This window comes from Cetorhinus maximus, chromosome 9, assembly GCF_964194155.1.
Source record: "Cetorhinus maximus chromosome 9, sCetMax3.hap1.1, whole genome shotgun sequence".
In the NCBI taxonomy this organism is placed as follows: Eukaryota; Metazoa; Chordata; class Chondrichthyes; order Lamniformes; family Cetorhinidae; genus Cetorhinus; species Cetorhinus maximus.
This window is the reverse complement of record NC_135887.1, coordinates 54,445,217-54,468,878: the sequence shown is the minus strand read 5'-3', so window position 1 is coordinate 54,468,878 and position 23,662 is coordinate 54,445,217. Positions and strand designations below refer to the sequence as shown.

Sequence of the window (23,662 nt, the reverse complement as noted above, 5' to 3'; positions counted from 1 at the left end):
GGATGATACCAGAACAGAGAGGTTACAACTATCAGGAAAGACTGAATGAGCTGGGGCACTTTACTCTAGAAAAAAGAAGGCTATGGGGTGGCTGGATAGGGGTCTTTAAGATTATGAAAGTGACTGATGGGCTGGAAATAAAGATGTTTTCACTGGTGAGGAAGACCAGAACCAGGTGCCTTAAATATAAGATCGTCACTAGTAAATTAACAGGAAATTTTATAGAAACTTCTTTATCCAGAGAGTGGTTAGAATGGGGAAGTCAGTACCACCAGGAGTGATTGAGGTGAATAATATAAATGCATTTAGGGGAATGGGGAAAGTAATAGAAGGATACACAGATGGAGTTAGATGAAGAAAACTAGATGAGGAAGTTCATGTGGAGCATAAACACCAGCACAGTCCAGTTGGGCTGAATGGCCAGTTTCTGTGCTGTACATTCTATGTAATTTTGTGTAAAGAGTTATCCCCTCAAAACATGGCTTATTCTGCTGAGGAAACCATATACAGCAGGAGTACAATAAGATCCATACTGCCACAAAGAACATCATCAAGCAACAATTGATATCCTTAAATGATGCTTCCAGTGCCTGGATTATTTGCAAGGAGCCCTGCTGTATATCCCTGAGCAGATATTGAGATTTGTATCTGCTGTATGCTACATAACCTGGCCATCAAAACAAACTTAGGAAGAGGAGCACAAAAACAATGAGGAGGAAGAGGAGAAGGAAAAGGAGGCAGCAACCAAGAGTGCCACTTTCTAGCTGAACTCAGAAATCAGGGACTGAGAGCCACTTCCACTAACCACAACTCCAACTCCCCATTCGCCAGCAGACTCACTTCTTACCTTTCCTTTTATAGTCCCCATCACATCTCTCAACATTGATTTGCTTTCCTTTATTTGATTGCAAACATAAAAACAACACCAAATGCAAATCCCCCAAAAATTATCAAATCAATAATATCATTATGTACACTAAATAAAGCTAATTCCCCTATCTTCCATGTGTCTTTGCCTCTCCTTGTGTTCCTACACTGTGTTACTCCAGTGGCTGCAACATGTCAGGTGGAAGGCTGGTTTTAGACTGAGCATGGACAGCAGCACTCTGCTCTGGCTGGCTGAAAAGCAACAACAAGATGGAGTGGCATTGGTGGGAGCACAAATTCTGCCATCCTAAGATCCCAGCAGTTTCCTGTTCCTTGGAGTCAAAGCCAGAAGTCGGGTCCTCACTTTTCTGGTGTCATTCTATAAATAACCAAATTTAGTGAATTCCGTTTCACAACTTGACATGGGGGGATTTGAACTCACCACCAGTCTGTACGCTGCTCTACCCATTCTGAACACTGAGCCACGAGAGAGATATATCAAAGAGCTAGAGGCAGTTTTGGGATGATCCAGCTGCCTGTGATGTCTTGTCCAATTCCCTTTTTGTTGGAGGGATAAAAAATGGACAATCCACAATTGCCTGCTACATCCATCCCCTGACTTCACACATGGGGCAGAATTTTGCCCTTGGCAGGGGTGCTCAGTGGGGGTGGGCGGGGGCGGTCAGGAATCTGACCGCTGCCCGTAATCGGCACCAGACCACGATTTCATGCTGGTGGGCAAATTAAGGCCGCCCAGTGTGAAACAGCGGCAGCGCTGCCTGAGCGGGCGGGGGGAAGGAGGGCAAGCGGGCCGAGCGTGAACTTCGCACATGCGCGCGAGTGAGTCCTTCATAATCTCCATGAGGCATGGAGCTGCCTTGGGGAGATGAAGAGATATTAAAACTTAAAATTAAAAAAATAAAAATGTAATGAAATGTGCCCCCTCGTGTGACTCTGTCACATGAGCAGGGACATGTTATTAATGAAAAATTAAAGTTTTTATTTTATTTTTATTTGCCTTTGGAAACCTCATCCTGTCTGTGGATGAGATTTCCAAAAAAATGCAAAGGCCACTTGGCCTTTTCGCCTGCCCACCAACCGTTACGTTGGACAGGCAGCGAAAATTTTAATTTAATTGATTACTTAATGGCCTTAACAGGCCTTTTAATTGTCGGCAGACGTGCTGCCGGCTCCGGCACTCGCTCGCCGACCGCACTATTGCGCGACTGCGCGCTGACATCGGCACGCTTGGCTGACGTCAACGCATGTTATTTCACGCTTGAGCAGGTCCAGCGTGTGCCCGCGGAGCAGAAATTTCTGCCCATGAAGTTGAAGTTCACTCCCCTAGTGCCAGAGAACTGAGTATGAGAAAAGAATATAGAAACTTGGGCTAGTCGGCCTTGAAAGAAGGTGAATGAGAGGTCAGCTGAGATTGATGTGTAAATAGTTAATGGCATGGAAAAAGAGATATTGAAAATTAAATTTAAACTAAATCATGAAAGTAGGAAGGGGCAATACAGACTCAAGAACAGCAAATGTAAGACTGAAGTCAAGAAGTTATTTTCTCAGAGAGAGTGATCAATGGAAGGAATAGATCTGAGTGGAACACTGGGTCCTTGGGCACTGAGGCCAGAAACCCTTGAATTATTGAAGAAACAATTGGACGGGCGAGACTGTAGCAACTTTCTAGATGGATGAATGGAATTCCTCATCCATATTTGTGAGATGTTACTTATTTTGATGCCTCTGTGGTTGAATATTCTGCTGGTGGGTGAGGTACCAGGGAGCTGTAGTCTGGCAAGAGTAGCACTTTCAGTATAGAAAGACAGAAACCTGAAAAGGAGTTTGATGGTTCTGATGGTGGTTCTCATACATGCATTGTATTGGTGAGGGGCTAATAGCAGCAAAGAGACTCTCATCTCCCCCTGGTGAGAATACCAGGTCCCAGACTGTGACTGGCTTCCCCAGTCGAGTAGTTCACCACTGCAGTGGAACTAAACATTTTCATTTGCTGATGTTTTTGCTCGTTTATTGTTACTCTAAATATATCTGAGTTTCTGTGATGTGCTTTATTAATATGTTTTAGGAGGTAATTAATTTTGTGTAAGATTGTACAGTATTTCCAATAACACTAGGCTGGTGTTTCCTCATCCAGCCCCGACAGGCTTGGGCAGGACATCCATCTGCCACTCTGCTATGACTGCAACCCAGTTTACAGGATCAAGGGTCATGGTGAACTTGGCAGCAAGTGGGAGGCTGCCAACGGGGACCCCCAGAAATTCCAGGGGGTGTGACAACAGGGAGTTGGGGCACTTAAAGGGTCAGATACAGCTGGAAGGAGCAATTTGCCCAGGTATTTGCGGGCTCTGGCCGAGGAGTTGAGAGTAGGTGTTTGGAGCTAAATTGGAAATCAATCCAAGGCCCTCTGCCTCAATTCAGGGTCTTCACACCACAATTTTGGGGACCCCTGTCAGGTTTCATCTTGGGGACCCTGGCAGCCTATAGCAAGAGTGGCAAAGGGGAGAGGAGTGGGCTTCCCCTCCCCATCGACATGTGTACATGGGGGAGCGTGGAAGGGTCAAGCAGTGGCAGTACCAGTGGGGAAGGAAAATCAAAATGTGTCAGGGAGTGAGTGTCCAATCTTCCTACTGTTTCCAACACTCAAATCTAGGCCAGCCTCTTCCAGCTTATTGCAGTTTCCCATTGTTTGTTTAAAGAATTCATGTTAAGTCTTAAACCAAACAGCTACTCCTTCATGCAAAAGCGAGTTTATATAAATCCAACTTTTCCATCCTGTCTGAGTTTTGCCTCCATTCCTTTGCAGAGATAGTGAAGAGGACTTGGAGCTGATATCCTGTCCACATGCAGTGAGCATGCCCAGTAGGGAATTGCCTTCAATTCCTCCTTGCAGCTGTGACTTCCTGTCAGATGGTAAGTGTCTGCGGCTCCTCTTCCTGTCCTTTAGTGAAACTGGCTCTATTTTCTGTTCAGTGGAAGAATTTCTGTCAGAATAGATTCAGAGAGCTCCATGGATTGGGATTTGTTAATACTCCATGACTGGATAGTGAGGTTTGGGAATGTAAAATGTGGAGGTAGATTTCCAAAGTATTTCCTGGGCATAAAGCTGGCCTGGTAGATAGCATGTCCACTAAAGAAATTTCCTGTTTTGAGGAACAGCATTAGGAGCACACCCGCCATCCTTAATGGGATGATGAGCTCAGAGACTGCCAATTAGGAGGCTGCCTGTGGTAAAACGGCTCATTGGGTCTGGCTCCTGGCAAATGTGGGCTCGGGAACCCCATTTGGTTCCAAATTTGATGTCCTGAAAACCCGTGGGGAAATCTTGCCCAAGTCTTCAGTACTATTGCCAGGATGTTGTCAGGGCCCCTGGGCTTTGCTGTACCCATTGTGTTCAGCATTTCTTGATATCACATTGAGTGAATCAAATTGGCTGAAGACTGACATCTGTGATGCTGGGGTCCTCAGGAGGAGGCCAAGATGGATCACTTACTCAGCATTTCTGGCTGAAGATGGTTGAAAATGCCTCAGTTTTATCTTTTTCATTGACGTGCTGGGCTCCCCCATCATTGAGGTTGAGGATGTTTGCGGAGCCTCCATCTCCTCTGGTAAATGTTTAAATTTCTGTAATGGTTCCTTTGCCTTGACTGCTCGGGGGGGAGCCCATCAGTACACTCCAGATTGGGTTGAAAGTTTGTGGTGTTCTGCTGTGCTTCCATAGCATTGGAAATTGTTTCTCTCCATCTACCCTATCTGTTCCCCCCTAATATCTTCAATTAACTCTCCCTTAACCATATAAATTCCAGGGAATACAATACTTGTAAGTGTAATCCTTATCATTTAACCTTTGGAGACCAGGTATCTTTCTGGTAAATCTTCACTGCACTCGCTGCAAGGCCAATATATCCTTCATGAGGTGTGGAGCCCAGAACTGCTCACGGTAACCCCAGTTGTGCTCTAACCAGGGCTTTGTATAGCTGAAGTGTGACATCTACCCCATTGTATTCTAATCCTCTAGATATAAAGGCCAGCATTCCATTAGCCTTTTAAATTATGTTCTGTACCTGATCATAACATTTTAATGATCTGTATACCTGGACTCCCAAGTCTCTTTAGGGCCTCCACTGTTTCTAGCTTGTCAACATTTATATAGATTTTAAGTCCAAAACGGATGACCTCATATTTGAATCCATTAGAATCTATTTGCCACGGTTTTGCCATTCACTTAATATATTTTTGTAAATTTATGCTTCCATCTACATTGCTTACAATGCCACCTATCTTTGTGCCATTGGCAAATTCGGATACATGGCTTTCTATCTCATGCTCTAAGTCATTACTAAATATGTGAATATCTGAGGCGTGAAGCAAATCTCTATGGGGCACCAATAGTCACATCCTGCCAATTAAACTACCTGTGCATTATCCCTACTTTCTGTCTCCTGTAACTCAGTAATTTCTTAACCAGGCCAAGGATTTCATGAGCTTCAACTTTAGCTGACAGTCTCTTATGAGGAATTTTATCAAATGTCTTCTGGAAGTTCAATAAATAACATCCATAGACATTCCCTGGCCATTATTTTATTCACCTCTTCAGAAAATTCAATCTGATGGGTCAGATGTGACCTACTCTTCACAAATCCATGTTGGCACTGTCTGATCAGCTGAAAATTTTCAAGATGTTCATTAGCTCCATCCTATCTGTGGCTGTCACATCCCAGCAGGTCTGTACTGGGGTGATGAGGAGGAGGCCTTGATGGCCCCTCCAGCATGCCGTCGGGAGGCCACCTCAAGTTAAGTGACAGGCTCCTGCCTCACTGAGGGGCTTGGCCACTATCAGGCAGAACACGGTGGCACCTCTCCCCTTACTGGCCCAATAATGGGCCTAATTGGCTACCTGCTGCTGCCAGGTTGGTAGCCTCTGCCCCATGCACTCCACCTCTGGCAAGATTGCTCAGAGGCAACCCGCTTTTACTCCCGCTCCCACCTCTGTGGAATCGGTAAAATTCAGCCCAACATCTCTGTATCTATTCCATCAAATGTGGGTTCCAAGCTGAGGATGAATAGTAAATCCTAGGGATGAGTTTAAAGTGCATTAGAAGCATTCCTCAAGGTTGGCTAAGCACAGGGACACAATAAACACACTAAATTCATGCTATCTTCTCTGCCTCAGGTGTTACTCAAGGCCCAGATAAGATATGTATTAATCCTGATTCTGCTGTCACAGTCTCACACGTCAAACCGAAGGAACTCCAAGTGCCGGAACCTCTCGCGCACATCCCTCTAGAAAACTTCCTGCAGACTTTGCATTCAGAAACTCCAAGCACTGCATCCTCTGCAGGTAAGGGAGTGACACCCCAGTCATACATCTTCACCGTTGAATAAGTCATTATATTACTTCACCCGAGAATGATTGGGTTATTCTGGGGTTTCTGGAACTTTCACTGTAAGTGGCAGCAAGCTAAAAGCTCAGTGATTGGTTAAACTGATTCCATCATCTTGCTTTTCTCTTTGCACATGGGACATTAGGTTTCAGTGGGTGTTAGGGATCTGGGCTCCTCAGACAACTGTAAAAACTGCTGCAGTAGTGCGAGTGAGAGCTGCTTCTTTCCTCTAACTTGTATTTTCTTTCTTTAAATCCTTGGGTGAGTTATTTTGGTGAAAGATCAGTAGACCAAAGACCTAATTTATGGACTGTCAGTTTGAGCCTCGGGAAGAGGATCAGAGTGAAGGTGTAAAGATTATGGGTGAAGGCTTGGAGAAAGTGATGTTTCTAGGGTTGGTGGTGACAGGAGATGAAAGTATGGAAATGGAAATTAAGCAACAGATTAGCTGTGGTTCTGTAATTGGAAGAAGTTCAGTGAAGTGTTATGTGATAGAAAAGTATGCTGAAACTGAATGGAAGAGTCTACAAGACACTTGTGAGACCAGCCTTCTTATATAGTGCAGAAACTTGAGCAACATCAAGAAGAGGGGAACAACTACTGGATACCAATGAGAAGCAGATGCTAAGATGGATGTGTGGAGTAATGAGGAAGAACAAAATCAGGAACCAGCCCATCAGAGGTCAGTAAAGATTGTGGGAGCATCAAAGAAAATAGCCAGGAAGAGATTGAAATGGTATGGCCATCTGTTGTGGAAAGATAGAGGAAATGTGATGAGGGATGTGATGGGAGATGGGATTGGCAGGATGAAGGGAAGTGGAAAATTGAAGGCCAGATGGAAAGATGTGGTGGCAAGAGACTTAAACACAGCAGGATTGGAAGAGGAGTAGCTGACTGACAGGAGGAGATGTGTGATCAATCAGAATTGGGTGACCCCATTTAAAATGGGAGAAGCTGAAAGAAGAAATTGTTACTTTGGTGAAAATGTAAAAACAGACTCTAAGTGAGTGCTCTGAGTATAAGACAACTCTGTTTAAAAGTCTGGTTTTAGTAACCAATTTGGGTACTAATTAGTGATTTTTATGTTTTATACTTGCCTGGAGCGCTGAAACAGACAGCTTCACATTTAGCACTCGAGCTCTGATTGGACACAATTTTCGTGGTATATGTAACAGTTTATGTGCTGGCTGCCACTCAGTAGCACAGGTTTTCAGATGCCCCACAGGAGATCCTGGTGGAGGAGGTTCAAAGGAGGAGGGGTGTCCTGTACCTGTGGGGGAATAGGACATCGCTTTGTTGTTCTTTCCCTCTCTCCACCTCAATCTTCACCTCGTGTGGCTCCTGACTTTGACCCTTTGGCATGAGTGCTGCCGGTAATGGCAGGCCTCTTATGATATCAGGTTGTGGAGCATGCAGCAGCTCACTATGAGTCTCGAGCCTTCTTTGTCCTTGTTATGACCCCTGTTGATAGTGATAACTTTTTTAAAAATGAATTTCTTAAATGATCAACAGAAATAAAAAGTGAAATATTCTCCACCAGTTTGACTTTTACTGCAACAAACAAACTAAAATCAGCATAGATCAAATATTAATTAACAGGCAATTAATACAACAAACTAAAGAAAAAGGTAAGTTTCACATTCACTAATTGACACAGCCAAATTATGTCTTATGAAACACTTTTAAGCAATGTCTTGTTTCTGACCGATTGGTAGCATTACAAGAACAGTCCCATTGTCTCTCCCAGCTGATCAGCGGTGGTTCACTTCTCCCTGCCATGCCAGGACTAGACTTTGTGTCCTTCGACAATCATTCCATTCAGTCCAAGTTTTCCTGGGTACAATTACCACCAGCAAGGTACAGCTTACTGACTCTCCGTTACTTAAATCTTCCAGAGCCCCGTCTGGGAACTGCCTCAGGGAGATCGAAGCGCTTTTTAAAAAAATTAATAAAGTTAGTAAAAATTTAATAAAACATGTCCCCTCATGTGACTCTGTCACATGAGATGGGACATGTTTTTAATTCCAAAATAAAGTTTTTATTTAATGTGCCTTTACGCGTGGATGAGATTTCCTAAAAAATGTAAAGTCCGCTTGGCCTTTTTGCCTGCCCGCCAACCGTTAGGTTGGACAGACAGCATAAATTTCAAGCTAATGAGGTTGTTAAAGGCCTTAATAGACCTTTTAATTATCGGTGGGTTCGCAGCCGGCTCCGGCACTCGCCCGCCGAATGAAATATTGCGTGAGTGCGCGATGACGTCAGGACGCACGCCTGACATCATCACGCGTCATTTTACGCTCAGGGGTGTCAGGCGCGCACCCGCACTCCAAGCGTAAAATTCTGCCCTGTGAGAAAGTGTTAAAACTACCACCCAACTTCAATGGTTTCTGTTTGCGTTTCTCTCCCCATGGGAACAGGATCACATTGGCATGCTTCTGAGCTGAGGTGTTTATCGAGAATTCTTTGTTTTACTTTGAATGATAGGTATTTTTCAAAACATAACCATCATGTAAAGTTCAGCTTTCATGACACCCTCTCTCCTCCAGCAGCTGGTGCTGTTTTGCCTGGACTCATCTCCTCCTTCCATTTTTCCTCAAGACCAAGGAACACCCCTAGCAAAATCCCCATAACCAAGGCTTCCTGTTCTCCTGATAACTCACATAAGGTGTCCAGTAAGATGGAAAAACACAGGACACACTTTTTTCTCAGAGAATTTCCAGAATAAATGATGCTTGTGTGTTGGTGAAGTCTCGACAAAGTGAGCCAGAAAGTCTCCCGATGTATTTCTGAGGTCCTCTTCACAGCTCCAGCAGCAATGGCCATAAAATGGTGAACATCCCTTTTGGTAGCGCTTGAAATCGACATAAACACCATGCATACTGTTGCAGATGGGAAAGTGATAGCCATCAAAACACACGCAGTCTCTTAGTGCTTCTCCCTATCTCCTTGGACTCTGCTTTGGGCTCTGACTCTGTGTGAAGGTGATAATTCTGAACTGGAAACCTCAGTCCGAGCTGATCATCAACTTCACACAAAACCGACAATACAGGCCAGCCTGAACCAACCCAAGAGATCACACAAAGGGCAATGGGTTCAGTATTTGGGTCACTTCTCACAGGGCACATCGTTCTAAACTCAGCTCAGTACCAACCACCCACAGAACTCGAACTCAATGAAGGAGAGTTTTTTCAAAATTATAGAAATTACACACTGAAGGCCATTCAGCCCCTTGTGCTGGTACTCTCTCCTGTAACCCTCTATCACTCTTTACAAATATATATCCATTCCCTTTTAAATGGGCTTTTATTCTCTATCTCAATAGCGACATGTGGTAAAGTATTCCACAGTCAAATAGCCCACAATTCAAAAACCTTCCTCCTACCGTCCCCCTTGTTTCCTCCAATGAGAATCGTTGTTTTCCATCTCCTAGTTCCCAATTCACCCACCAGTGAAAACAATCTTTCATTGTTTACCCACCGTTAAGGTCTCTGGGTTTCACTTAATCCTTTATTGGCTGTTCCTTTCTCAGTGCTGCTCCCACCCGCTACCTTCCTCTTGCTGGTGCTCCAGGCTCTGGGGAAATGCTGTGCCCCAAGCCCACCCCAACCCTCTCATGGAAGCCTTGAACCCCCATTCTCTATTCTTCCTCTTTCCCCAAACCCTCATTCCCATCTCCCTCTTTCCCCGAGTCCCCATTCCCCATCTCTCTCACCCCTGGCCCAACCCAGTCCACTCCTGAGGAACTCTGCCCCACCATGCTGCCAAGCCCCCATACCCCAGTCTCGCTCCCTCTCATTTAAGCCGTCCAGACTCCTGCCCTGTCCCCAGTGGTGCGGAGGGTTAATATCACCAGGTGAAGGCTTCTCTAATGCAGAGGTGACATTGACAGATTTGGGGTGGGAGGGGCTGCTACAAGAAATATAAGGCGTGAAGATATCCTGGGCTGCCAGCAGGCTCCTGGACAATCCTGCAGCATTGACAACTGTAGTGTGTGAATGCCCGTCAATCCGACATTGAGGTGAAATTAGTAAAAAGTGACAGTCTCCTTCACACAGAGTGTCGACACATGGAATGGTCTTCTGGGTGAGTTAGTGGAGGAATCACCCAAGAACCATTTGAGAAACGGCTTGATGCTGTGATGGGAGAAGTGTAGAGTCTCCCAGGCTGGAGGAGCTCACATTAGGCAAGTGACCATTATTTGATCCATACTGTGCAGACCAAATCTTTTGCAAATCTCTATAGGCAAGTCTTCAAGCATTGCTCCTAATGGCTGGGCCATGGTACAGTGTTTAAGTTGGAGGGGTATGTGGCCTTTTCTGACTTTGGACATGCCATTCTCAAACAGTTAGCTTTTGTAGAAACTGGATTATCTTTTTTAAACTGCAGATGAGAAGGATCAGACAGAAGCTGAACCTCAGCTCTCCAGTTACCCCTGGTTCCATGGGACACTGTCACGAGTAAAAGCTGCCCAGCTGGTACTGGCTGGAGGGTCAAGGAGTCATGGCTTATTTGTCATTCGCCAAAGTGAGACACGGCCGGGAGAATATGTGCTGACCTTCAACTTCCAGGGGAAAGCAAAGGTAAGGGGCAAGAGCACCAAACAAGTTAGAAACTGCAAAACTTTGAATAAACAAACAAAGAAGGAGCAGGAGTAGGCCATTCAGCCCCTCGAGACTGCTCCCCCATTTAATAAGATTATGGCTGATCTGATCGTAACCTGAAATCTGTATCCCATGGCCACAGTTAAAAGTTGAGGCAGAACCAGACACTCTAGCTGGTGAGTCTCTTCAACTCATGCTGATATATATATGACTGTTTTCAGATCTCGCACAAGTATAAGGCATTTCAATGTGACTTTTCTAATTGATCAGCCCTTGGTGCGCTAGTCCATAGTGGGATCGTACTGTGCCTCACTTTTGCCAATCTCAGGCTAAAAAAAGCTCCAAATATAATGGAACTCTAAGAGAGCACAGTGTGTTTTAGGCATTTTGGAAAATTTCTACTTTACAGAAGACCTTTATTACTGATTTCTCTTCTGGGATATTGTTATAGACATTTTTTTTTAGTTTCTTTTTATGAAGAATTTTTATTATATCTAGTTATTGTTTAATGGATCCTTAGCTAGCTGGATATTTATTTCAGACAATTCACCAAGAAAGCTGGCATCAATTGACATATTTACAAAACTTCAGAATAACAGGAAAAGCTGAAAAAAGAGGGAACATGAAAAGGGAGCTTATCCAACAGCAATTTTCACAGGAGCTATGGGAACGAAGTCTCTCTTCCACAAGCAAGCACTACATTTTATTTTTGGGTGAAATGAAGGAATGCATGACAAGGAAGTCAGTGGAACCATCTAATCTGCACAGCAGGGTTAGCACAACTATCAGTGATCGGTTGGAACTAGCCCCATGGGCTTCAGATCAGCATCTCTTCAACCATTGGAGATTAGGGGATGGTGTGCTGCTGCTGTTTAAAACTCTGAAGGAATGTGACAGGGTAGAAAAAGATATTTTCAGTGATTGAGGGGTTAAGAACAATGGGCCAGAAACACAAGATTAAATGCAAGAAATTTAGTAGAGATAACAGGAAAGTTTTTTGTTTACACACAGGATGGTGAAACTGTGAAGTTCACCTCCAAAGTTAGGTCTGGATTTTTGTGGACTCAGGTCGAATAGGAAGTCTGTAAACATGCAGGACCCGATTCCAAGATTCCTGCCCTCACTCCCATTCCTGTAGCCTGCCCACATACAGCACTCCCATCCTTGCCTGCTCCATTGCAGGGGTGAGCATTTCAAAACAGCACTGTAATTTTGATGGAGCTGGGACTGTTCTGTTGGTAGACATGGTTCATGGCACCTCAGAGGAGTCATGAAAAACAGCAGAGCCCTAGTCTTGATTCGGGAACGAAAAAAAACCAGCCATTTAAAATTCCTTTTATTGCCCAACTTACTTTCTCATGAAGCTGCGAATCAATCATGGTCATTCATAGTATCAATACCAAAATAAACTTTTATCCATTTCATACGTCATAATCCTGTGTAAATAAGCAAACAGGCATTGAAAAAAACTCTTCAGAGAAAGATCTAGTTATTAAAAGGTAACAAAGCTGTCACTCCCCAACAAGGTGTGTCAACATTGCTGAGCTAAGTACATTTGCTATTCTTGGAGCTCTGCCAAACATTCATAATAAGGGCATCTGACAACTGTATCCACAGAAGCAGTTAAAACAGATAGCCAGGGATCTGTTTTTATTCCAGAGATGTTTCAATGTATGCGTGTTTATTTACACAAGAAGTGGATAAAAGATTTTTGTCATTGATAGCATGAACTGCCATGGTTGATCCACACTTTTTTCTTTGCTTATAGTGTCAGAGTCATGAGCATTTCAAAGACTTGCAAATAGCTCATTGGTTCTGTGCATAATACTGGATACTGGGAGAGTCAGTTTGAAGGATGCATGGGGGACATGGAAGGGCATGGTGGATATGAGAGGCATGGAAGATATACAGAGGGCAAGGAAGGGGCATGGGGAAATGAGGGGGAATGAGGGGGAATGGAGGGGGCACGGGAGATATGGGCACCAAGCTCACCTCCCACACAATCAGGGGATTTACATTTAAAAATAGCATTGCATGAGTTATAGAGTAGGGACCAGGAATTTATCTGGCATTGGGTTCCCAGCCCTGCTTTGAAAATCTAACTTCAAGTCAAAATTTAAAAGAAGTGGTTGAAGTAAAGGAGGAGGGATGTAGGGATATGGGAACAGAGCAACTACGTGGGATTAGAACACTGCACATGAGGAGGAGAAACACAAATGATCAGGCTAAATGCCCTGTTCCCATGCTGCATTTTAAAAAATGTAATTCTATGCGATTTTGAGGTAATTCTGTAACAAGCTCCTTTCTACTTTATGTAGCACCTGCGCCTCTCTCTGAACGAAACAGGCCAGTGCCATGTTCAGCATCTCTGGTTTCAGACCATCCTCGACATGCTCAAACATTTCCACACTCATCCCATTCCCCTGGAATCTGGAGGTTCTGCTGACATCACTCTCCGCAGTTATGTGCTGGTCACACAACCTGTCCCAGGTAGGAATTTTCAAAAGTACAGCCGTGGTTTTGGAACTACTTTGGGATTTTATTTTCTTTATGGGAATATGCTGGTTTATTTTTAAGCAAATTATCTTTTTTGATTGTGAGACATGACTGTCTCATCTCTCGTGACCTGTTAGTACAGCATCAGCTTGATTGCATCTTGTTACCTGCCCTTATTCTTCACCTGATTTTAATTGCTTCACCACTGGTGGTCATGCTTTCAGCTGCAAAAGCCGTAAGCTCTAGAATTCCATTTCTACTTCCCTCTGCTCCTTTTTATATGCCCTTTAAAACCTACCTCTGTGACCAAGCCTCTCCTAATATCTCCTTCTTTGTCTTGGTTTTTGTTTGATAACCCTCCTATGAAGCACCTTGGGATGTTTCACTATGCTGAGGGTGCTATATAAATACAAGTTATTGATGTTATCCCAGAAATGTCAAATTAAACAATCATTTCCTTCCATGCAGGCTCTCTGGTATCGCCAAGAGGGGGGTATTTGTTGATGTCGTTGTTTATGAAACTTGTGGTACATTGGTTGTAATCAGCTTGTCGTGATTTCCTTTATTGCTTATGAAGGGGAGAGCAAGACACTCAAAGGATGGTGACCAGGGTTTAACACTCCATTTAGGTTACATAACCCCTGCCATCTATTTCACTATGGGTTATGCCAAATCTGACCCTTTGGCATTACAAAGCTGATATGGTTGAGGAGTAAATCCCACAGCCCCAGCTGTGTGTAGTTTTTAGTGACACGCTGAAGAATGTTAGAGGAACTTAAATAGTTCTCTACACATCCTGTCAATGATTTACTCATTTTCACAAATGGATCTTTAGCCTACTCCTTTATTTCTCCCCAGTCAGGTACATGTAAGCCCTCAATTTCCTTCCCTTATTTCTTGGCTTAAGTCAAGCACTGAGTGTGGGGTGACTTGGAGGAGATTGAACTGCCTCTGCCATTTTGTAATGTTGGTGCCTCAGAAGGCAGTACCACTGTGGCTTGTTTAAAGAAAGGGTTAATAACCCTATTCTAGTTTATTATTTATGACCTGCTAACAAATGGCAAGTGTGCACCATATCTAAACTCATGGTTTTCAGCAATAGCACATTTTAGTGGCACATCTCTTCAAAATTTCCTTTAACACTTGTCAATCACCTGATGAACTACTTAAGTCATGAACAGCGCCATAAAGTTTATGAATCCCACTATTTTGTCAAAATGGCTGAGCTGCAAGTTCCTAAAGCCCACTGTACACCTGGTCTCCAATTGTCCAGGTGTAATGACATGGGGCACATTTCTTCAACAAGTTAGAGAGGCCAAGATGCATAGAGACATATAGAAAATGGCGTCTGCCGCTCGGAGCAGCTGACTGGAGGTCCTGAAAAAAATTGCACAACTTGCAAAAGAAATGAAAGGTAAGACAAAGATATTCTGGGAAAGTACAGATTCTACATGGGACATCGAGGGACAAGGAGGGACATTGTAATTCTTAAGGAGGCAAAAAACACTCTTCATATGAGAAGATGTTAACAAGGCTGGAGTAAGGAAGGTAAGTACAAGAAGAAACAACAAGTTAATGCCAATTATATTCCACATGCCACAATGACAAAGAGAATATGCTGTAGGGTAGAATTTCGAAGGCCTATTTCTGCCTTAATCCACACTCTTCTTATGTTTAAAGGCAAGATTTTCACAAAGTAGAACACAGAGTGCAGGACATTTGGACCCTCTCCCAGAACATGAAGAAATCTTTGTTCATTTATTTGGGAGGGAGCCTCTTGGGGTACGTATCACATTACTCAAATCCTTCATGATATCTTACATCAACATGTCCATTTACACTGTGCACAAGTGCATAATACTGCATGAACTGACAGCAAAGTACCCAGATGCATAACTGTGCTTATGTACCCATAATTGCCATCTGCTGTCTTCATAAAGCAAGGAGAGCTGAGTGGATTCATGCTGCCAACCATCACCACCCATACGTTCATTGAACACCAGTACAGATACAGACACTTTATGTCAATTGGATAGTCATGTTTCTCCTCTCACCTCTGAATCACGGGTTCAAGACCTTTGTCAGTGACTTGTGTACATAATCTACTTAGAGAGTGCCAGATTGTAGGAGGTACTGTCTTTCAGATAAGAACAGCATGGGTTTGTAAAGGGTAAGCCATATCTAAATAACCTAGTTGAATTTTTTGAGGCAGTCACTGATGCAGTAGATAAGGGAGTGCTTATGGATGTTATTTATATGGACTTCCAGAAGACACTCGATAATGTTCCACATAAGGGACTGTTAAGCAAAATGGAAGCACATGGAATTAGGCAATCCGTTGGCATGGATAGGGAATCGGTTAGGAAGTGGAAGACAGAGATTAGGGATGATGTGCAGGAATTATCATTAAGGATAATACTCCAATTGGCAGGATGTCACAAGTGACCAGGGATCTGTACTGGGGCCTCAGCTTTTCACTATATTCATAAATGATTTGGATGAAAAGAGAGAGAGACAGGCATATCTAAGTTTGCTGATGACAACATGTTAAGTGGCACAGTAAATGGTGCAGATGGGAACAGAAAGTTGCACATTAATACACTCAGTGAATTACTGTAACTGTGGCAGTTGGAAGTGTGAGGTGATTCATATTGGACTCAAGATAGATAGATCAGGATATTTCCTAAATGGCGAGAAGCTAGAAACTGAGAAGCAGAGAAATTTAGGAGTCCAAGTAGAGAAACCACTAGTGGACAGCTAGAGAAAAAAAGATAATTGTAAAGACTAATGGAATGTTGGCTGGATAACAAAGAGATGGAAGTTATGTTATAGATAAATAAAGCTCTGGTTAAACCACATTTGGAATACTGCATTCAATTCTGGGAACTGTGCCTCATGGAGAATCTATTGGCCTGGGAGGAGGTGTCACACAGATTCAGAAGAATGATACTGGGACTAATGGGGTTAATTTATGAGGACTGGTTGCATAGACCAGGCTTGTATTCTCTTGAATACAGATGATTAAGAGGCGATCTAATTGAGGTGTTTGAGATGATGAAAGAACTTGACAGGATAGAGAGAAAAATTAGAGTTAGGTCATTCAGGACTGACATCAGGAAGCACAAAGGATAATGGAGATCTGAAATTGTCTTTGTCAAAAAGCTGTTAAAGCTGAGGGTCAATTGAAATTTCAGAATTGAGATGGATAGATTTTTGTTAGGCAAAAGTATTAATGATTGCAGAATGTCGAACCAAGGTGAGTAAATGGAGTTAAGATGTAGTTTAAACATGATCTGATTTATTTTTTGATTCAATCATGAGAAGTGAGTATCCCTGGCAAGGCAAGCATTTATTGCCCATCATCTTCTTGAATACAACTGAGGGCTTACTCGGCCATTTCAGAGGGCAGTTAAGAGTCAACCACATTGCTGTGGGTCTGGAGTCACATGTAGGCCAGACCAGGAAAGGATGGCAGATTTCCTTCCCTAACGGACATTGTGAACCAGATGAGTTTTTACAACAATCAAGTGTTGTGGTTACTAATATGATACTAGATTTTTGAATTCAGGATTATCTATTTATTTAATTGAATTTTTAAAAAAATTATTCTTTTGTGTGATGTGGGCATTGCTGGCTGAGCCAATTTTTATCATTCATCCCTAATTGCCCTTGAGAAGGGTGGTGAGCCACCTTCTTGAACTGCTGCTGTCCATGCGGTGTAGGTACACCCATAGTGCTGTTAGGGAGGGAGTTCCAGGATTTTGACCAAGCAACAGTGAAAGAACAGCAATATAGCTCCAAGTCAGGTTGGTATGTGGCTTCGAGGGGAACTTTCAGGTGGTGGTGTTCCCTTTCACTTGCTGTCCTTGTCCTTCGAGGTGGTAGAGGTCATAGGTTTGGAAGGTGCTGTTGGAGGAACCTTGTGGAGTTGCTGCAGTGCATCTTGTAGATGATACACACTGCTGCCACTGTGCGTCAGTGGTGGAGGGAGTGAACATTGAAGGTGGTGGATGTGGTGTCAATCAGGAGGGCTGCTTTGTCCTGGATGGTGTTGAGCTTGAGTGTTTTTTGATTTGCACTCATCCAGACAAGTGAGAGTATTTCATCACACTCCTAACATGTGCCTTGTCTTTGGGGAGTCAGGAGGTAAGTTACCCTCTGCAGAATTCCCAAGCTCTGACCTGTTCTTATAGCCACAGTATTTATAGGTTGATGATTTTTCAAGTTGATTATCTTTCGACAGAGCTGCTTAATATTTTACTCACTAGAGAAGGGAAATGCTGCCAATATTACATTAAAGGAGGAAGTTATAGAGAAATTGGGTAGGATGAAAATAAAGTGGGCATACTTAAAAGGTTGATAGGCCTCTAAGTAGAAAATTCACCAGTTCTGGATAGGATGCATCCGAGGTTACTGTAAATTGCTGAGATTTTGTCCACAATCTTCCAATTCTCCACAGATATGGGAGTGGTGCCAGAGGACTGGAGGGTTGTAAATGTTACAACCCTGTTCATAAAGGGGGAAGAGGGATAAACTCAGTAACTACCAGTCAACTTAGTGACAAGGATACTTTTGAGGCATTGCGGCATAAAATAATCCAGGATATGGGCTAACTAATGAAAGTCAGCAGGATCTGTTAGAGGCAAAATTTGATAGAGATAATTAGATAGAGATAGGGTTGAGGAGGATAGTGTAGTTTTTTATTATTTATTTTTTATTATTCATTCATGGGATGTGGGCTTCATTGGCTGGGCCAGCATTTATTGCCCGTCCCTAGTTGCCCTTGAGAAGGTGGTGGTGAGCTGCCTTCTTGAACTGCTGCAGTCTATGTAGTGTAGGTACACAGTGCTGTTAGGAAGGGAATTCCAGCAACAGTGAAGGTTCCGATGCCAAGGTCAATGCTGGGTGGTCCATCCGGTTTCATTCCTTTTTTGTCACTTTGTAGCGGTTTGATACAACTGAGTGGCTTGCTAGGCCATTTCAACCACATTGCTGTGGGTCTGGAGTCACATGTAGGTCAGACCAGGTAAGGACAGCAGATTTCCTTCCCTAAAGGACATTAGTGAACCAGATGGGTTTTTACAACAATTGACAATGGTTTCATGGTCATCATTAGACTTTTAATTTCAGAATCACGCCATCTGCCGTGGCGTGATTCAAAGTCAGGTCCCCAGAGTACCCCAGGTCTCTACTAGTCCAACGACAATACCACTGTGCCATTGCCTCACCATTGACGTTTTTGTTTTGATTCCTGAGCAAGATCTGCTAGCAGACATCCTTTGGACCAAGGAATGGGAAACATGGGAAGTCACTAACAAGTTCCTTGTGATGAACCCCATCTGTCAAATGGCGAGCTTTGAACTACCGTGGTGAGAGCGGTTCTTGTTAAGCAGATTCAGGGCAGGTCAGGGACCCTGTGCAACCAACCTCCACTGCTGGGGCCTCAGTCCAACCCTTATGCACTTGTGGAGAGACACAATGCTGCACATTACTGAGGAGTCTCCCCTCTACAGACTAAGTGCCTGACTAATCACCATAAACTCAGCAAATGAGGTGGCTGTAGCATGGCTTCAGGGATTTGCATTTGCTAAATAATATAAACAAATGATTGATGTGTATACGAACTTTCAGAAGGTGATCTGATAAAATACTACACAAAAGACTTGGTAGCAAAATTAAAGCATATGGGATCAAAGGAACAGTAGCAATTGTGGATTAGAAATTAGCTAAGGGATAGAGAGCAGAGAGTGAATTGTTGTTTTTCAGACTGTAGGCAAGTCTACAGTAGTGTCACCATGGTTTGGTATTATGACCATTGCTCTTTTTGATATATAATAATGGCCTGGACTTGGACATACAGGACATAATTTCTAAGTTTGCAAATGCCACAAAACTCATAATGTAGTGAACAATGAGGAGGATAGTAACAGACTTCAGGAGGACATAAACTGGAAAAATGGGCAAACACAGTCGATTTAATGCAGAGAAATTGAAATAATTCATTTTGTTAGGACGAATGAGGAGAGGGAATATAAACTGAATGGTACAATTTTAAAGAGAGTGCATGAACAGAGAGATCCAGGGATATATGTTTACAAATCTTTGAAGGTGAGAGGACAAGGCTGTTAAAAACACATATAGGATCCTTGGGTTTATTAATAGATGCATATATTACCGGTTAGGCCCTAAGTATCGTGGCTAATTCTGAACACCACACTGTAGGAAGGATATAAAGGCCTTACAGAGAGTGCAAAGGAGATTTACTGGACTGGCCCGTGGGATGAAAGGCTTCAGTTATGTGGAAAGTCTGGGATTGTTCTCCTTAAGAGCAAAGATTAGGAAAAGAGCCTCTTGCGATTTGAGGAAAAAACAATACACAATATGTTGTTATGATGTGGAATTCACTGGCTGAAAGGGTTACAGAAGCAGATTCAATAACAACTTTCAAAGAGGAATTGGATTAATACTTAAAGGGTAAAATTTCACAGGGCTCTGCGGATAAAGCAGGGAATGGGTCTAATTGAATACCTTATTCAAAGAGCAGAGTCATACACACTCGAAACATTAACTCTGTTTTTCTCTCCACAGATGCTGTTAGACCTGCTGAGTTTTTCCAGCATTTTCTGTTTGTGTTTGACCCTATTCAAAGGACTGGCACAGGTATAATGGGCCAAATGGCCTCTTTCTGTGGTGTATCATTGTATGAAGCTGTGAAATTTTATGCAATTGCTCCTACACCTTGATATTCTGTGGCTGGTCTAAAATTGTTATATGTATCTTCAAGCTAACGATAACAACTGAACTGCTGCATCAACAGGGTTACAAGTTAAAATATATTACATTACATGATATTATATTATATTATTAATTTACTATGTTACATTACTGCAGCTGATGTGACATACTAATACCTCTTCAATTGCCCACTCACTTTAATATCTATCTAATGCTCCCTTCAGTGTTTGCTCACATTGCTATTTACCCTGTCAATCTGAATATTGCCATTGCCTCTGGCTGATCACCATGTCAAAGTTTCTGTCCCCTCATGTAGGAGTTTGAGTCCCTGGGCAAACGTATTATTCAGTTAAGTTGATTCCTTATATCTCACAAAAAATTATCTCAGCAGATTTTCATATTTCTCAATAAGTATTGCAATAAAAATAAATAAGTTTTTAAAGGGGCAACTGCACTGGAACTCCAATTGTGTGCAGAAACAATTTAAGGTGTTAATAAATATTTAATTCTCAAGTGTGAGGGCAACATTTGGAATTTAGTTGATACAATAGTTTTACAAATGAAAAGCACAACAGTTGACTGATCATTAATATCTAGTCAATTAATTCTAGTCTTAAAACTAAACTGTCCCATCATTTTTAAAATGATATAGAATTCTAATCTTTCCCCCATGATGATTAACTTAAAAAATCAGCCTCCAATTCTCATTCATTGAGGTATTGCTTTGCATAGGTTATAATAATTGCAGCATAAATTGGGATTTGATTTTACCAGTGAAGCTTACATCAATGGTCAGGTTCAGCTGGGGGTCACATGACAACTGCGTGCACATTCTGCAAATCTTGCATATAAAATTACACACAATTCATAAATTTGCAAGCAGTTATGTGAATGTTTGTATATGTTTAGGCTGAAATGCATCTAAACAGATCTAAGATAATGACTGATTGGATAGTTACCGAGTACAGAGTTTGGAATCTATCGTGTAATATGGGCTGGGGTGAGGGGGCTACTCATTCTCTCTAACTTTTAAACTTCCAGGGGTGGTTGAAAAGGGTGGTGGGGGTAAGAGGAAATTGGAATCAGTGAAGCAGTTTTTAACCTGTAAAGATCAATCTAACAGCTTCAAAAGGTGATAAGTTTCAACAAGAAATGCACAGTTACATCTCGAGTCATTAACAGTATTGGGGAATGAATTTTGAATACATTATAATTTTTTTCTATAATATTTCTGAAAAATAACAAAGTAAAACACTTGGGATTCGGCTCAACCATATTCTTCCATAAGCACCTGCTTTCTTCTCATTTACAAATTCACTGCTCCTCGAATAGATCGTGTTTTGTGAAGAGAGTCTGGAAAAGCTTTGACAATTGGAGTTGAGTTGAGAGGAGAGCTGAGAGTCCATCTAGCCTGCTAGGGTTCACAAAGTGAATCTGAGAAATGAACATGATATGATCAGAATTCACAACTGACATGACAGTCAGCATATATTACTATAATAACATGGCACCTTTACATATAGGAAAAAGTCCCGAGGCATCTCACAAGAAGCATTATCAAACCAAGTTTGACACTGAGACACACAAGGCGATATTAGGGCAGATGACCAAAAAATTGGTCAAAGAAATAGGTTTTAAGGTGTGTCTTAAAGGAGGAACATGAGGAAGAAAAGTGAAGAATTTGGTGGCAGTGGTGGCGGGCAGCTTAGAATTCCAGAGCTTAGGGCCTAGGCAACTGCAGGTGTGGCCACCAATGGTGAAGTGATTAAAATCAGGGATGCTCAAGGGGCCAGAATTAGAGGAGTGCAGAGATCACAGAAGGTTATGGAGGTGGAGGAGGGGGCAGTGTTGGTGGGGGAGGGGGGTTGAGGCCTTTGAGGCATTTGAAAACAAAGATGAGAATTTTAAAATTGAGGCTTTGCTTAACCAGAAGCCATTGTAGGTCAGTGAGCACAGGGGTGATGGGTGAAGTTTAGAGTGGGAAGAACATGGAAGGTCAGCCAGGAGTGCATTAGCATAGTCAAGTCTGGAGGTAACAAAGACATGAATGAGGGTTTCAGCAGCAGATGAGTTAAGATAGGGCAGAGACGGGTGATGCTACGGAGGTAATAACAGAAGGTCTTAGTGTGAAGAAGAGTTGTGGAAATCTAGAGTCAGGGTTTTAACCTGATTTTTGGATGAAGCAGTGTTATCCTTTATTCATGTTATAAGTCCTTCATTTCACAACCATTGTTGGCTGTGTTCCCAACTTATGGATTGTCCATTTTCCAAAGGGGAAGGGTATCCTGGAGTTCTTTTCTTGGAAAGGTCTGCAGCTCCCTGAGGCAGCTGTCAGCCTTCAGGGAGCTCTCTCACATCGCTCACCTGCGCCCATGGTGATGTCATCACCTGCCCTCTTCCCACCCCAGCAGCACTGAGCTTTTCAGCGCACGTTTCATGCTGGCTGAATGTTAATTAGCCAGCCAGCATGAAATCGCGGTCAGGGCCTGATCACGGTCGACGGTCCGCTTCCTGACCGATCGTGTGCGTCTGCCAAAGGTAAAATTCAGGCCAGTGTGTGTGAAAGGGTAATGGTACCGTGTATAGTGTTTGAAATGGTGCCTCGTCAAGTGGAATAGATGTGTGCCATGCTTAATAGGCCCCACAGAAAACGAGTACAAAAGTGAAGATCACGCTTATCATAACCTTACTATTGATAAAAGAAAATGTCTTCCTCATTCACAGCCAGGTATGGATGGTGACCTCCTTCTGTGTAGCTGTATCTGTTTTTTTACTAGAAGATATCCCTTCAACCCCAAACTTAGCTCCATCTCCTGTAGTAGGCCCTTCAACTCTACAGTATCAATACAGTGTTTCCATTGTCCAATCATAAAAACATATCCACTTTTCTGCCAGGAACACAACTTCCTCTTCAATGATCAGCTGCATTCCTTTAAGAGCTGTTGTCTTTTAGCAATCTCCAGTTGAGTGTGGACTAGACCGAGATATCTCAGCAAGAGTCTCATTAGCCAGGAGCTTGTTAAAGTTGAGAGGAACTTTGCTTACTGGATTCCACCTGGCCTGCCCTGAACTACAATCACCTTGTGCTAGAGACCAACTCAGGCCTATTTTTGCCTGATTTGATAAACCTATTTCTCTCTCCTGTGGTATTACTGGGAGACTTTTTCCCTGTGCTATTACAAGGAGAATCGCCCTTTGGTATTACAAGGAGAATCACCCCTGTGGTATTACCAGGGAATCTCCCCCTGTGGTTTTACCAGGGAATCTCCCCCTGTCATATTAGCAGGGAAAATTGCCCCCTGTGATATTAGCAGGGGAATCTCCTCCTGTGGTATTAGCAGGGGAATCTCTCCTGTGGTATTAACAGGGGAATCTCTCCTGTGGTATTAACAGGGGAATCTCCCCCTGTGGTATTAGCAGGGCAGTCTCCCCTGTGGTATTAGCAGGGGAATCTCTCCTGTCACATTACCAGGGGAATCTCTCTGTGATATTATCTTTTGCAACACAAACTGCTAGTGTAGACTGCTAAACACATCATTTAACTCAAATCATTACTGAAAA

At 42.9% G+C, this 23,662-nt stretch overlaps 1 protein-coding gene across 4 annotated transcripts in view; it reads left to right on the top strand.

Moving 5' to 3' along the window:
- sh2b2 (SH2B adaptor protein 2) overlaps positions 1-23,662 on the top strand; it is a 117,767-nt gene that overhangs the window by 81,082 nt on the left and 13,023 nt on the right. For 2 of the 4 annotated variants that reach the window (XM_078548750.1, XM_078548751.1), the window contains exons 5-8: positions 3,692-3,798; positions 6,059-6,226; positions 10,656-10,849; positions 13,189-13,360. In XM_078548750.1, the coding sequence (XP_078404876.1) occupies positions 3,692-3,798; positions 6,059-6,226; positions 10,656-10,849; positions 13,189-13,360 (641 nt within the window). Of the gene's footprint in view, positions 1-3,691; positions 3,799-6,058; positions 6,227-10,655; positions 10,850-13,188; positions 13,361-15,046; positions 15,149-23,662 lie in introns of those variants that run through there. The other 2 variants (XM_078548753.1, XM_078548752.1) reach the window with 2 other exon arrangements.